At 37.5% G+C, this 12,466-nt stretch overlaps 1 protein-coding gene across 11 annotated transcripts in view; it reads right to left on the bottom strand.

Moving 5' to 3' along the window:
• The window catches only part of TRIM2 (tripartite motif containing 2), a 67,085-nt gene that overhangs the window by 20,596 nt on the left and 34,023 nt on the right, over positions 1 to 12,466 (bottom strand). For all 11 annotated transcript variants that reach the window (XM_085221950.1, XM_085221949.1, XM_085221954.1 and 8 more), the window contains 3 exons: positions 8,401 to 8,552; positions 7,554 to 7,734; positions 3,931 to 4,654 (listed from right to left, as the gene is read on the bottom strand). In XM_085221950.1, the coding sequence (XP_085078076.1) occupies positions 3,931 to 4,654; positions 7,554 to 7,734; positions 8,401 to 8,552 (1,057 nt within the window). The remainder of the gene's footprint in view (positions 1 to 3,930; positions 4,655 to 7,553; positions 7,735 to 8,400; positions 8,553 to 12,466) is intronic.

Raw genomic sequence — 12,466 nt, 5'->3', positions numbered from 1 at the left:
CAGTATGGAAAGATCAACATACAAGCTGCACAGACAGGTATGACAGAGTTGTCTTCTTGTTTCCTGCATTTGCTTTTTCTCAGAATGCCAACCAGCTACATTTATACGTCCATTCTTTCTCCAATGCCCTTAGCCAGGCTGTAAGGTGGCTTGGGTAGGAACTTGCTGGGAAAGTAAGGAAGGAGTTAAGGGGATGGAAAGAGAAGATGCTGTTTCCTACTGAGTAGCTAGAATTCCTCTGGACCATGCATACAAGGGAGCTAACTGCAGTTAGAAAATTTCACTCTTTTTTCAAGATGGTTACACACAGAACCTATTTATGTTTTTGTAGTTGCTCTTAAAAGTTGTAGTTGCTACTTAAAAAGTACATATCCATAGACAGCCCCATCCTTTTCAGATAGGAAAAATCACTACAGAGTGTCAGCGAGAGGTCTTTAGAGAAAATTTAAAAATAAATATGAGCCCTAGAAAGTTTAAACATTTCCCTAAAACACAGCTCACCATTTATTATTTGTCAAATTTAAGTCTAGCACCTCTGCTCCCCCTAACTCTGCTTTGAATTTGCAGACTTTATCAGGCATAAATACATGACAGCTATTATTACACAGGCTTTGTTCATGAGTTCTCACATAGAGTAAACTCACAGACTCCACTTTCCGCATTGATAACAGCCCAGATGATGACATTCATATCTAGTAAGGAAGCTAACAGAAAGTACTGCTAAAGGTGCTTTTTTTTCCCCCTTAAAATTAGAGTGAGTTACTCATTAAATTTACCAGCTAAATTTAGGTGCTCAGTTACATGGCTGAACAGACAACTAAACACACTCTAGGAAAAGAAAAATTGAACTTTCCAGCAGAGAGCTAATTCTCCATCTGGCTGAGCCTGATGCCAATTCCAAGCATAAATAAAGAAAGAGAAAATGCAGTTGAAGTGGGAAACGGCAACACTACTGCTAAGTACTGTCAAAGAACCCAGCCATGAAAAGTGCCAGAAAAAAAATACCAAGGCATGGCAGAGCTAGAGCACCAGATGGAGCCTTGGACAGAGGAGTAGCCACCCATGGCTCTTAACTCTCCTTTGGAGAACATGGCCAAGATTTACCAGGGAGGGTGGAAGTGATAATACCAAACATCCCTCACTTCTACTCAGCATAGGTATAAGGCACAAGAGCAAAGCAACAGAAGAGCCTTTCCTCTCCAGTGCTTTCTACCCCTTGCAGTAGAAGCAAACACCATATGCAACAATTATTTTCTAGAAATCACAAACAAGTTTTGTTTTCATTTGCACAAACTTACTACATGCCACAAAGATAGGTTTTTCTGCTTGTGAGTTAGATCTAGATGATCTTGAAAGTCTCCCTTCCAATTCAAGCCATTCTACGATTCCATGCTTCCATTATTGTACTACGTTCAGCAGGCTGAAACATTTAGAACATGAGAACTGCATGGACATACTCTTAAAGATCATGCCTGATTTTTGTTGAGGATATAAATAACCGAGAGAAGAGGAAGCAAGAAATGCTCTGTCCTTTTAATCAATGCATTACGCGACTGTATGAATGTGTAGTCAATACCCTGAGGTTAAAAATGTCTGAACAGAACCATACGCCATAAGCAATGAGTATTATGGAATTGGCAAATGATACAATGCCTAGTTCCCCATGAATGAAAACATTTATCTGCTCCAGTGCTGTGTTAAAGTTATTTCTTGATATTCACACAAGAATGATCTTCTGCTAGAAGCTGATTGATTAACGTCTGCATAAAAGCCCATATTTCAACATACATACAATAGCATGCTCCATATACTCGGATGCCATAAGAATGTTACAGTATGATTCTCCAGCACAGCCATATGTTCCTCTGGAACCCAAATGCAAGTTTTATCTTCCGTAGTTTTAAACAAAAATCCACATTTGGCCAGGGCTATCAGAGGAATTCAACAATGGGATCCAAACAGTTGTGCTGGAAAAGAGCAATAAACTTCATTTTGCACAACTTCATCAACAAATGAACCAAACCTCAAGTGTCCTGGAGAAACTGAAGCTAAACAAAATCTTAAATTCCTGAAGACAATCCCTGCACAAATGTCAGAAGTTTTAATTTATTAATTACACAGATTTTGGAAGAGTGTGAAAAAGCTAAAGCATTATAGCTACACCTGCTTAGAGACTTCTCAGATGATGCATACATAATCCCACAGGGACATCTCAATATAAGATCATTCTGTGAAATGAGAAGCCAAGAACAAAATGTGGAATGAGATTAAGCATTATTCTCAGTTCAGTTTTTCAATAACATCTTAAATGTGGGAAGTCCTGAGGGTTTTCCTCAAGCAAAAGCTGTGAAATATGCACAGCTGTAGCTCTTTTTTTCTTTGAAGAATGGGAGGACACAGTGAGAAAGACAGGGAAAGGGAAGGAGAAAAAGCTCAAAAATAAAGCACACAGCCATGATCGCATCACAGTGAAAAGGCACCACACTTTTCAGAAAATATTCAAGACTGTATTAGAGTTCATGGTGTTGTAGAGAGAATCATTAAAGCAATAGCAACCAACTAGAGCCATAGCACTGTTTGGCAGTTAGGTTAGAAGCTGATCACTAGAAACAAGGGATACGGAAGTAGAAATTACAACCTGAAATCATGTTAGGCCATATTGAAAGCTTTATAATAAGAAAGCTAAGAGTTTTAAAACTATTTCAGGACTTTAAATTTGCTCATCCAACCTAGCATATGCTCTGCCTACTGTATGATGTGGCACAACCACTTCCAGAAGAGATCAGGCAGGGTTCAAGCATCATCCTAAACTCTTGTTTAACCTTGTCTCAAAATAAGGTGCCCAGAAAATCTAAAAAACTTCTACACATACTCTCTGTTGCTCTTAACCAGCATTAGCAATGAAATCATATTTGGGAAAAGCCACAGGTCTCTTTCCATTCCTGCAGGAGTCCAGAACTGATTACTCTGCCTCTGTGCAAGGTTTTTTTCTTCAAAACTCATCAATAGCTTTTGCAATCATAACACCCTCCTGCTAGAGGCAAAGCAATGTTTCGGTATTAATTTAACAAAAGGCACCTACCAGCTTTGGACAACCAAGTGCCATTATTGTTGAGGAGGCTCAGCTCAAGCTGAAGCTACTTTTCTGATAAGTGCTCAAATTTGACATACAGACTTGTATATGTTGGAGCAAACTTTGTTTTCTTCTTTAGTTGTACAAAGTGAAAAGTTGTTGTTGCTGTTTTTAACTATAAAAGTTAACTGTTTGTATAACATATAAATTATGAATTCTTAGCTTAAGAACAGATTACCCCAAAAGAGCTGAAAGAAAATCAGAATAAATAGCATCTATATTTTACAAACCATTAGAAACCCACAAACTTCAAGATACTACTACATTATACAAAGGGGGAAACATGTTTAGATAGTGGGAAAAAATACAAAACACTTTTAAAGAAACAAACAACAAATAAAGGAAATCATAATTTTGTCCTATGATGACATCAAGAAATAACTATGTTTGATCATAGGTTTTAACATGTGTAGATCCTGGTTAATTAATTAGATTAACATCCAGGCAGTCATTTTAGAGAGGGAATCCTCCTACTTTGTCTCTTGCCAAGCAATTTTTAAAAGTAGTAGTTCAATATAAATCTGCAGCATTGATCTTATTAACTGCCATGTAAAATATTTTATGATAATCAGATGTATGCATTTCTCACCCCAAATTCTAACTAAATATTTGCCAGTAGAATTTCTGAAACATGTACTTTTAAAATGTATATGTGAAATAATTAAGAGGTCTAGAAGTATTATCAGGTTGCTCTACTTAGAATCTTAATCTTAAAATAATTTTATATTGGGAAGTTTTCATCCAATTTCCCTGAATTGCTTTTGCTTATGGCAGTAGTTAGCAGAGAAATCACCTACCTACTCTGAAGATCAAATCATCTTCAATGGGATTCTCTTTTCTTTTTCCAGTGCTGTACATGCTTGCAGGTCTTTTCACAGCTTTCTGCTTCACATGACCACTGCCAGGAGATTTAACACGTCTCTTAACCCCCTCAGTGGTAGGGGATACATCTGCTGATCTGACCACTTTCAGTTTAAATGGGCTGCCCTTGATGTGTTGATCATAAAGTCTCAGTGACAGTGTGAAATCCCCTTCTTTCTGAACAGTATACAAAAATTCGTAAGTGCCATTTTTATTGTCAAGTATTTCTCCATCTGCTACACTTCCATCAGGCGTGCTCAGCTCTGCGGTGAGGTAAGCATTCCCGGACTTACAGAGCTCCCCATCTTTGTCCTTGGTAGTGATGGTAACAGACATGGGCTGTCCGATCACAGTCTGCCGCAGTCCCTCACCTGTGGCAACTGTTTCAGAGGCAACAGCATTGGTGGTTAAAATAGTGCCCAAATTGTGAATGGACTTTTTCAGGCCTTCTGTTTCCACTATGAAGTCCAACTGATCGTTTTCACGGGGCTGCAAGGGGAAATCCCGCTCAGCCAGTTCATTCAGCTTGTCACTCATCTGCTTCTTCACCAACAGCACTTCAGTTTCAGTGCCATGGTTGAGGGCTTGGGCTGTAAAGTTGCTGCAACTTTTAATGCTCTCTTGTCCTTCAAGCAAAGTATCCAGCTGGGTTTGGAGAACCTGTATGCATTGGCAAACACCACATAAGCATCACATGGCAGGCTTTATGCTAGCAACATTTAGCATGCTTCATACCTGAAGGCCTCTATAGAAATACTATTTATAGTACTTCACTTTAAAGTTTTGTGGGTTTTAAGTTTCATTGTAGAAAACATACCATATTGACTCTCTACAAATTCCTGGAATATCACACCGTAACACAAAAAAATGTACCCCGTTTGGATCACCATGGCTTTACACACCCACTGCCTCATTAGGTTGAGTTATTTCCTCACTTTCTTTTCTTCTTTTTCTTTTTTTTAATTTGTAAATAAACGTAGAATTTTAAGCATCCTTCCATCTAGCCCTCAGTCACTGTTAATGAAATAGTTATTGAAAAGCAAGCTGTGCTGTGTGTACCTGCAGAGAGATTTTGAGTCATTAGGCCCATCAATAAGGGAGGCTGTAAAAAGGATTTCATAAAATTATCTCTTTGGGCCACGGGAAACTTTGGGTTACTCCTCTTTGGGGAAGAATATGAAGGTACTGTGTTGGGGATACTGGAAAGAGCTGGATTGAGTATTCTGAAATTTTGATGGGCAGCAAGTAGCTACTCTATATTTAAGACTGAAAAGGAGCTTCCATTGTAGGCTTGGTTCTGGCCCTCAGTCTGAAATCCTTAGAGCAGTACTGACATCAGAACAGTGAGGCATGGGCTGGGAACAAGATTAACATTTTTTAAAACTAGTTTTGCAATGAATTGGAAAAATGATCCTTGAATTAGCCTAACAGAGAAGTTCATGGGAGTTTGGAAAGCTCAAATACTCCATTTGCTCCCACATCTTTAAAGACAAAGTCCTCAAAAAGTACTCAGTCACACATATGGTATGTTTTTCCTACTGAGAAGAACTAGAGCACAAACATTACTGCTAATCACAGAAGTTGTTTTGTTGACTGTTACTGTAAAGTAGGCATTTTTGAAACAATTCAATTGTTTTAATTAAACTTGGAAACTGTTGGCTGTATTACTGTGAGATACTCTTCCCTTGCTGATGAACACCATGCAACGATACTGCGTTCTTAAGGGCTTTTTACATCTGATTTGCATAAAACTATCTGCTTTTCTCTACTCACTGGAGAAAAAAGTCTGATGAATTATTCATACGGAAAAGTGATAACAATGTGAAATCTACTGCAAGCAAAAGAAAGTAGGCTGATTTAAATACTTTACTAAGTTTCAAGTTATCTGTTTCTCTAGACACCTGAAAACGTCTCAGGACTCACTTCAAGGCATTTCCAGTCTGCCTTGTCTTTATTCCAGAACATAAATAACTAGTTGAACAGATAGCATGACCACTGAAGTCCCAGGATGATGTAAGTCCATACACTTGGAGTAAACCACAGAGCACAAAGGAAGATGATTTGCAGCTACATTTTACAACAACGATACTCTTAGCATTGTTTTCTTTCACTACAGACACAGAAAATATTCAGTCCTACCATAACTAATATTTAAGATGTGTTTACTGCATTTTACATGAGGCCCCTCTCAGTTCATATGAAACCAAAGCTGAGTGGGAAACATTTGGGTTTCTATCATTTTGCAGGCTCTCTTCTCACTCAAAAACAAAAATTTATTCTAATCACTCTTTCTGTATTAACAGGAAATACCTCTTTTACTGCTTATGTACAACTTCATAAAACTTTGGTTCTCTAAATTAAAAAGCCAAATGCATCTTTAAACAACTATATGATAATTTAACATTGTATACCATCACGTGTAAATTTTGTACACACAATGACTATATTTTCTTGCTCAGAAAATAAGGTTTTGGGACATCTTAGATTTGTTTGGATGAACTTAAGATAAAGATCCAAATTTTTTATACTAAAACCTCCTCAGCAGCTCCTTAATTCTACTGATAACTAAATTCTGTGCCCCGAGGATTCTGGACCCCCAGAATACCTAAAAGCACGTGTATGTATTAGAATTCTGCAATTTTCACCAGCCCAGCCCATCCTAACAACCTAGCTTGTTCCAGATCCTGAAATACATCTCTTCAGCTTCAAACATCTGGAGATGTTCAAGCTGCTAATAATCACAGAAATTGTTCAAAGATGTCATTACTGTCAGGCACCCTTGAAACTCCAGTTGCTCATGCTACTTTCTTACAAAGGATATTCTGAGGAGAGGTATCTTCCTTTTACTTAAAACAGCCAACTTATGCCCAGGAAGACAAAGTCTTCAATTTGAGTATTTCAGACTTATTCCTCAGTAAAAGCTCACGGTACAGGCTTCTCTCTGAAAAAGGGGCAAATTTCTGTTTTCTTCCTCTGAAGTTTAGTCCACAATACAGGGGAAAAATGCAAGATTCAATCATCCACATAGGAAGTTAAAGAACACAACTCTGAAATCTGTTGCTCTCTGCATTCCACTTAGAAAATGAGATGCCTCTGCACTCCATGCATTTCAATCCCTGAATTCTGGGGTGAAATACCTTATCAAGCATTTGAAAGGAACTTTGCTTGGTTCCTTCAGGGAAAAATTACTTAGCCTGTATGTTCATGGGAGCACATACACAGGACTTCATGGGGCTGTAACCCAATGATTCAGACTTGACTTTGGTGTTTCCTTATTGGCATCTGCACATTAAACAGGTGGGCTTTAAGCAGACTCCTGCTTAGTGTGCTGGCTAGTTTAGATCCTCACATATCATATACACAGGATTAGCTGCCTATAAAGTCTAGATTCCATTTTGGAGGTCGGACATCTACAAGCAAGGTTGCGCAGCACTTGATTTCAGGAAGACAGAATTCTCAAGATCCTAGACACAACTTGTCAAACTGGCATCCTGAATCATTTGTAAAAACTGGCTGATTAAATTAATAGTTTTTCATTAAAACAAAACATGCATCTTACTTTGTGTTTAAGGCCATAATTCACTTCCAGTTCCATAAGCAGCACACTCTTTCGCACATTTAAAGTCTTCTGGAGTTCATCAAAAGTGGAATGAATGTCATCTACAATGCTAGCCTTTTGGTTGGTTAACTGGTGTATGATTTCAGATATAAAATGAAGTGCTGAGTCGATCTCTGGAAGCCTGAAGGAGGGATTAAATTACAAAGACTGCTGTTTCAAAAGTCATCAAACATTGGCCCTTGTCCTGAAATTTTTGATGAAACAAACTTATCACCAGTCTGTCTTTAAACTCGGCCACTTCCCAGAAGCAAGTTCATTCCTTTTATAACCACACAGTTATAATTTTAGTCTGATAAAATAAGGCTAATGTGGAAATCCATTAGACTTCAGGAAGTTTCAGCAGGGAAGCTTGGATTTTCTCTTCTTTATGCAGATGTATTTACTAATAATGAGGAATCAGACCTACAACTTTTTTTAAAATATCTTCTTCTAGAGTAAAGTTTGTGCTGTATTCTAAGCATACAGTAGAACTTATTTATTATGAAATTAATGATGGGCTAGTTCTTTTCTGCATAACATTTTATTCTCTCTCTTTGGAGAACACTTGAATTTCTAATGGCTTCTGTTTTGCAAAAGACTGATAGGAATCTTTAGATCTTTCCTCTAATCCCTCAGTGCATCATACTCAATGGATATACATATTTTTTCTTTCTTTGCACAATCCTCACTACCTCTATTCTTTAAGAAAAGGTCCATGGCACAAGCACATTAAAACATCTACTGAGAGTAAGAGAGGAAGCTAGTAGCAAAAATGAAAACAAAAAAACAGTCAGGAGAGACTCGATACCGTTTGTTGACAGAATCCAACTGAACTTGAAGAGAAGCCTTGTGTTGCTCTACCATATCCTTGAGTGGTACTGTGGGATGCTCTGCATGTTCTCCCTCTGTACACTCCCTGCACATGGCTGTTTCACAAGACCGGCAGTAAAACTCCATCACCTGAAAAAGTGCCCAATTCCAGATTAAAACACAGCTGCACCAGTAACATCAGTTCAAAGCACATCTTTCTGGGTTTTAAACTCATGTTATTATCTAAGATCTTAGATTACAGTTCAAAAAGAAACAAAGTTTCTGCTCTTTAGATGTCAATAATCTGTGACTTAAAAGATATCTGTTATTCATATGTATTTCCTACCAAAACACTCTTTAAAATGTATTTTACTCATGTTGGGAAACATCAGAACAGTAGCACAGGAAACAGAGCACCAGACCTCAAGGCTAGCTCTAACACTGTCTTTATACAATACTAAGCTTTGGTCTCTTTATTTCTCCACGAAATATCAGGGAACTCAGGTCCCCTCGTGAATTCAATCCTCAGTCTCCATTAAGGGGCTGCCAAAGAAAGCGTAAGCTACAGCTATTTTTTCCTAACAGGGTCACCTGTGCAACACAAACACAACCGAGATTACCAAACACCATGTTTATCTGCTACAGAAAATCATCCTCAATGAACCAATGTGCTGTAGGGGAAAAGATCCATATCCTATTACTAATCCCTTAAAACCATCAAAACCCTATATCTAAGACTGTAATAAGAGTGCTGATCTACAATTGAAATACAGAATTGTGACAGAAAAGTCTGTGCCCAAAATCATACGCTAGTCCAAATAATGCACAAATACGCAATTTCAGCATGGGAATTCTTTTACAACTAGAAACTTCTTGAACACAAAGTATTTTAGGCTTATTTCAGAGCGTATAAGGAATCTCACAATATTTGCTTCAAAGAAAGCAATTGTCAGCTCTCTTGCATTCGGAAGATAGCATCGGAATCTCAAATAATTTGGTTGCTGCTTTTGGCACTCAGACCTCACAGTGTGTGAGGTGTGCTGGAGATGTTGGTTGGCATTAGGTGGTTGCACAGGTAGAGAAGAACCAGCTGTTTTCAGGTGAAGAGAGGGACTTGTAGCAGGTCTGTGCAACACAGCTGGTTCTTCCTCGTCTTGAGAATTATGAGAGTGAAGTAAGAACTACAATTTGCATATGGCTTATTAGCATTAATAGGATTTTTTCTTATCAAAGTTCCTTTCCCTTATATTGTCATTCTTCTGTCTTATCAGTTCACAAGATATGAAGTGCACATGCAGTGAGGGGTTAGTTATTTGATGGCCACTTGTGTAAGCCATTTTAGAGACAAAGTAAAAACTGTCCTAAATAAACTGGATAAGATAGAATGCATCAGCAAGAAAAGAACATGTAGATCTAAACAATGGCAACTCCTATCAACACACTCCACTAACTCTGAACTTAGAAGTCTTACAGTACCACATCTTCCAAGGCCTGGCAGTCACTTTGGTAGGCTTCAAGATGTGGTACTCACATCTCACAGTGCATAGAGGAAGTCAGTTAAACAGAATTTTTTATTTAAATTCTTCACAAAGGCTTCAAAAATTTGCAAAATAAAATGTTGTTTACTAGGAAGCTAAGTATTTTTATATGGCCATAAATGTTCATTTATTTTGAATCTGTGTCAGAAGTTCATCTTTCTGCCTCTTCATAGTTTAATGCTCATGTACAGGTTACTTTAACAAGCTCCCTACTTGTTCAATATTTGTTATTTTTGGACACAATGAAAGAAAAATGCAGTATTTCTGTTTCCTATTAAATATTTCATAACAAGCATCATTAAAATTACAGCAACATATATTCAAGTGCCAGAGAAACAAAAGACAAAATGGATTAGCATGCAGACCATAAAGAGTTAAAACATATGTCCACACAAAAATTGTAGTCTTTGCCTCAGTCACATTCAAAATGGAGTGAGTGAAATAGCTCCCATTTCCCATGAAAGTTTTTGGATTGTGCCATAGTTAAAGGAGAAAGAAAAGCTATTATTAATATGATTCAGGCTTGAAGTTTTTTGATAAGTTGACTCCCTATGATTTTTTCAAGCATTTCTTAATCAACTAAGATTCTTTTTTCATAATTTCTACATACAGACAGATACGTAATACTAGCTTTTCTTCTCTCCCCTCCATTCCCAGGATGAGCCTTACATTTTGTGACATTCCCGCAAGCTGCTCATGTTAACAGGTTTTGCTGTCAGAAAAAAATCTTTGCTTGAACTCTCTTTCCCAAGTGGATGGGAGCTCTAAGGTAGGCATGGTGTCCAACACTGGTTTCCACTATGATTCTACGGAAATCACGAAATGAATCAATGAAAACATTCCCACTAGCTGTAATGAAACATCAGTTAATACCTACTGTGTTCTGAAATCCCATTTATTGACTACATGTTAAACCAGAACAGGATTTTTCAGAACCAAGTTCTAATTAGAGACTCATGCATGTCTTCTCCACTGTAATTTAACTGAATTTACAAGTTGTTTTTTTTTTTCATTTGCATAATCAGTGCTGCACATACTTCTAAAATGGATTTCACAAATCCAAAGCACATTAATTCCAGCCCTTCAAAGTGCAAGTTTCAAGAAAAGACTCTCAGCAATCATAAGCCTCATTTATCCAAAATCACATTTGAATAATATGTTGTTCGCCTACTGCTTTGGATTTGTTTGAATTAAAATAGTAGCTCAGAGAAAAAGGAGCTATTTGCTCTTTGCCAGCCCTCTTTCTGATCTCTCACACACACTTGGTTCCTATCTTACAGTGCCAGTGTGTGTGTTAGATTTGCATGCTTTGGCTCTTAGAAGAATACAAGTCTGGATTACCCACGGACTGCTCACTGACTATTTGGTGAAATTTAGGGGAGCACAGGTTCTAAGTCTTTGCTTTTGCCTACCCATGCAGTAAACCTGAAAGCTTTAAGCAGATTTAAAAGAAAAGTTCTGCAAAACTGTCATGACTTAAATAACATGCTTACATGCAAGCAAACCATCCCAAATCCCTTGTACATCTTTCCAATTTAATCAAATGTTATTATATCAAAGTCACAGTACTGCTTCCTAACTGTATTACCTGTTTCTAATCAGGGAGAACATTTTGCCAGCATTTAGCTTACTTTATCAGTTCTATTGCTCACTGAAGGTAAACTCTGACATTCTGACATTTCATTTAACCTCAAAGTCACACTGAATATTGTTTACAGAGTACAAAAAAAAACAACAAAACACTACATTTGAATGTCACAAATAAGTGAGATATTAAGTAGTACAGAAGCAAGGAGAAAAAAAAGCTTTAAAAGGAATTTTATGAAGAGACTTCAGAATATGAAAGATAGGTGATTCCTCATTTTTCTAGTAGTACATAGGTAGTAAGCAACAATATTATGTCAATACATCAGCTATTATATGATATTTTGAGAAAAAAAGCTAATCGGATAAGACATGCTCTTTTGTTAAAAAGCATTTAATTTAGCATTGGATATGCTCTGTTGTTGTACTCTATAAATAGAAAATAAATTGCTCTCATAGAAGTGTGGATCTTAGGATCTAAGCTACGTTTCACTTTGAATTCAGATAAAAGAAGAAAAAAAAACCAAGCAACAGGAGCTGTAGGTGTTTAGCAACTGAGAATAAAGCCGATGTTATTTCCATGGGAAGACAGAAGATAAAAATCTTCTCTTAGGTTCAAAAGTTCCATTGCGTATGTGCCCTACTACCCCAATTTCACAAAGACTTGCTATTGTGCTCTGTGTTGGGTGAATGACGAAGTATTGGTTTATAGTTCAAGCACAGGAAATCCATTATGTTAAGGTACTACAAGCTGAGTTTCATTTATCATAAGTGCACACACAAATGTGCCAAACAGAGAGTGAGAGGAGGTGTGCAGAAGGACTAGGATGTGCACACAAGTATGGAAAACAGTAGCGGTGTTGAGGAGACCAACTGGAAAGGAAAGTACCTAAACTACGGGGCCTGAGGAAGGCCACGACAGAAGCAGACAGGAAAGTCAAT

This window comes from Meleagris gallopavo, chromosome 4 (genome assembly GCF_905368555.1).
Source record: "Meleagris gallopavo chromosome 4, MGAL_WU_HG_1.1, whole genome shotgun sequence".
Classification (NCBI taxonomy): Eukaryota; Metazoa; Chordata; class Aves; order Galliformes; family Phasianidae; genus Meleagris; species Meleagris gallopavo.
This window is presented reverse-complemented; position numbering and strand designations above follow the sequence as displayed.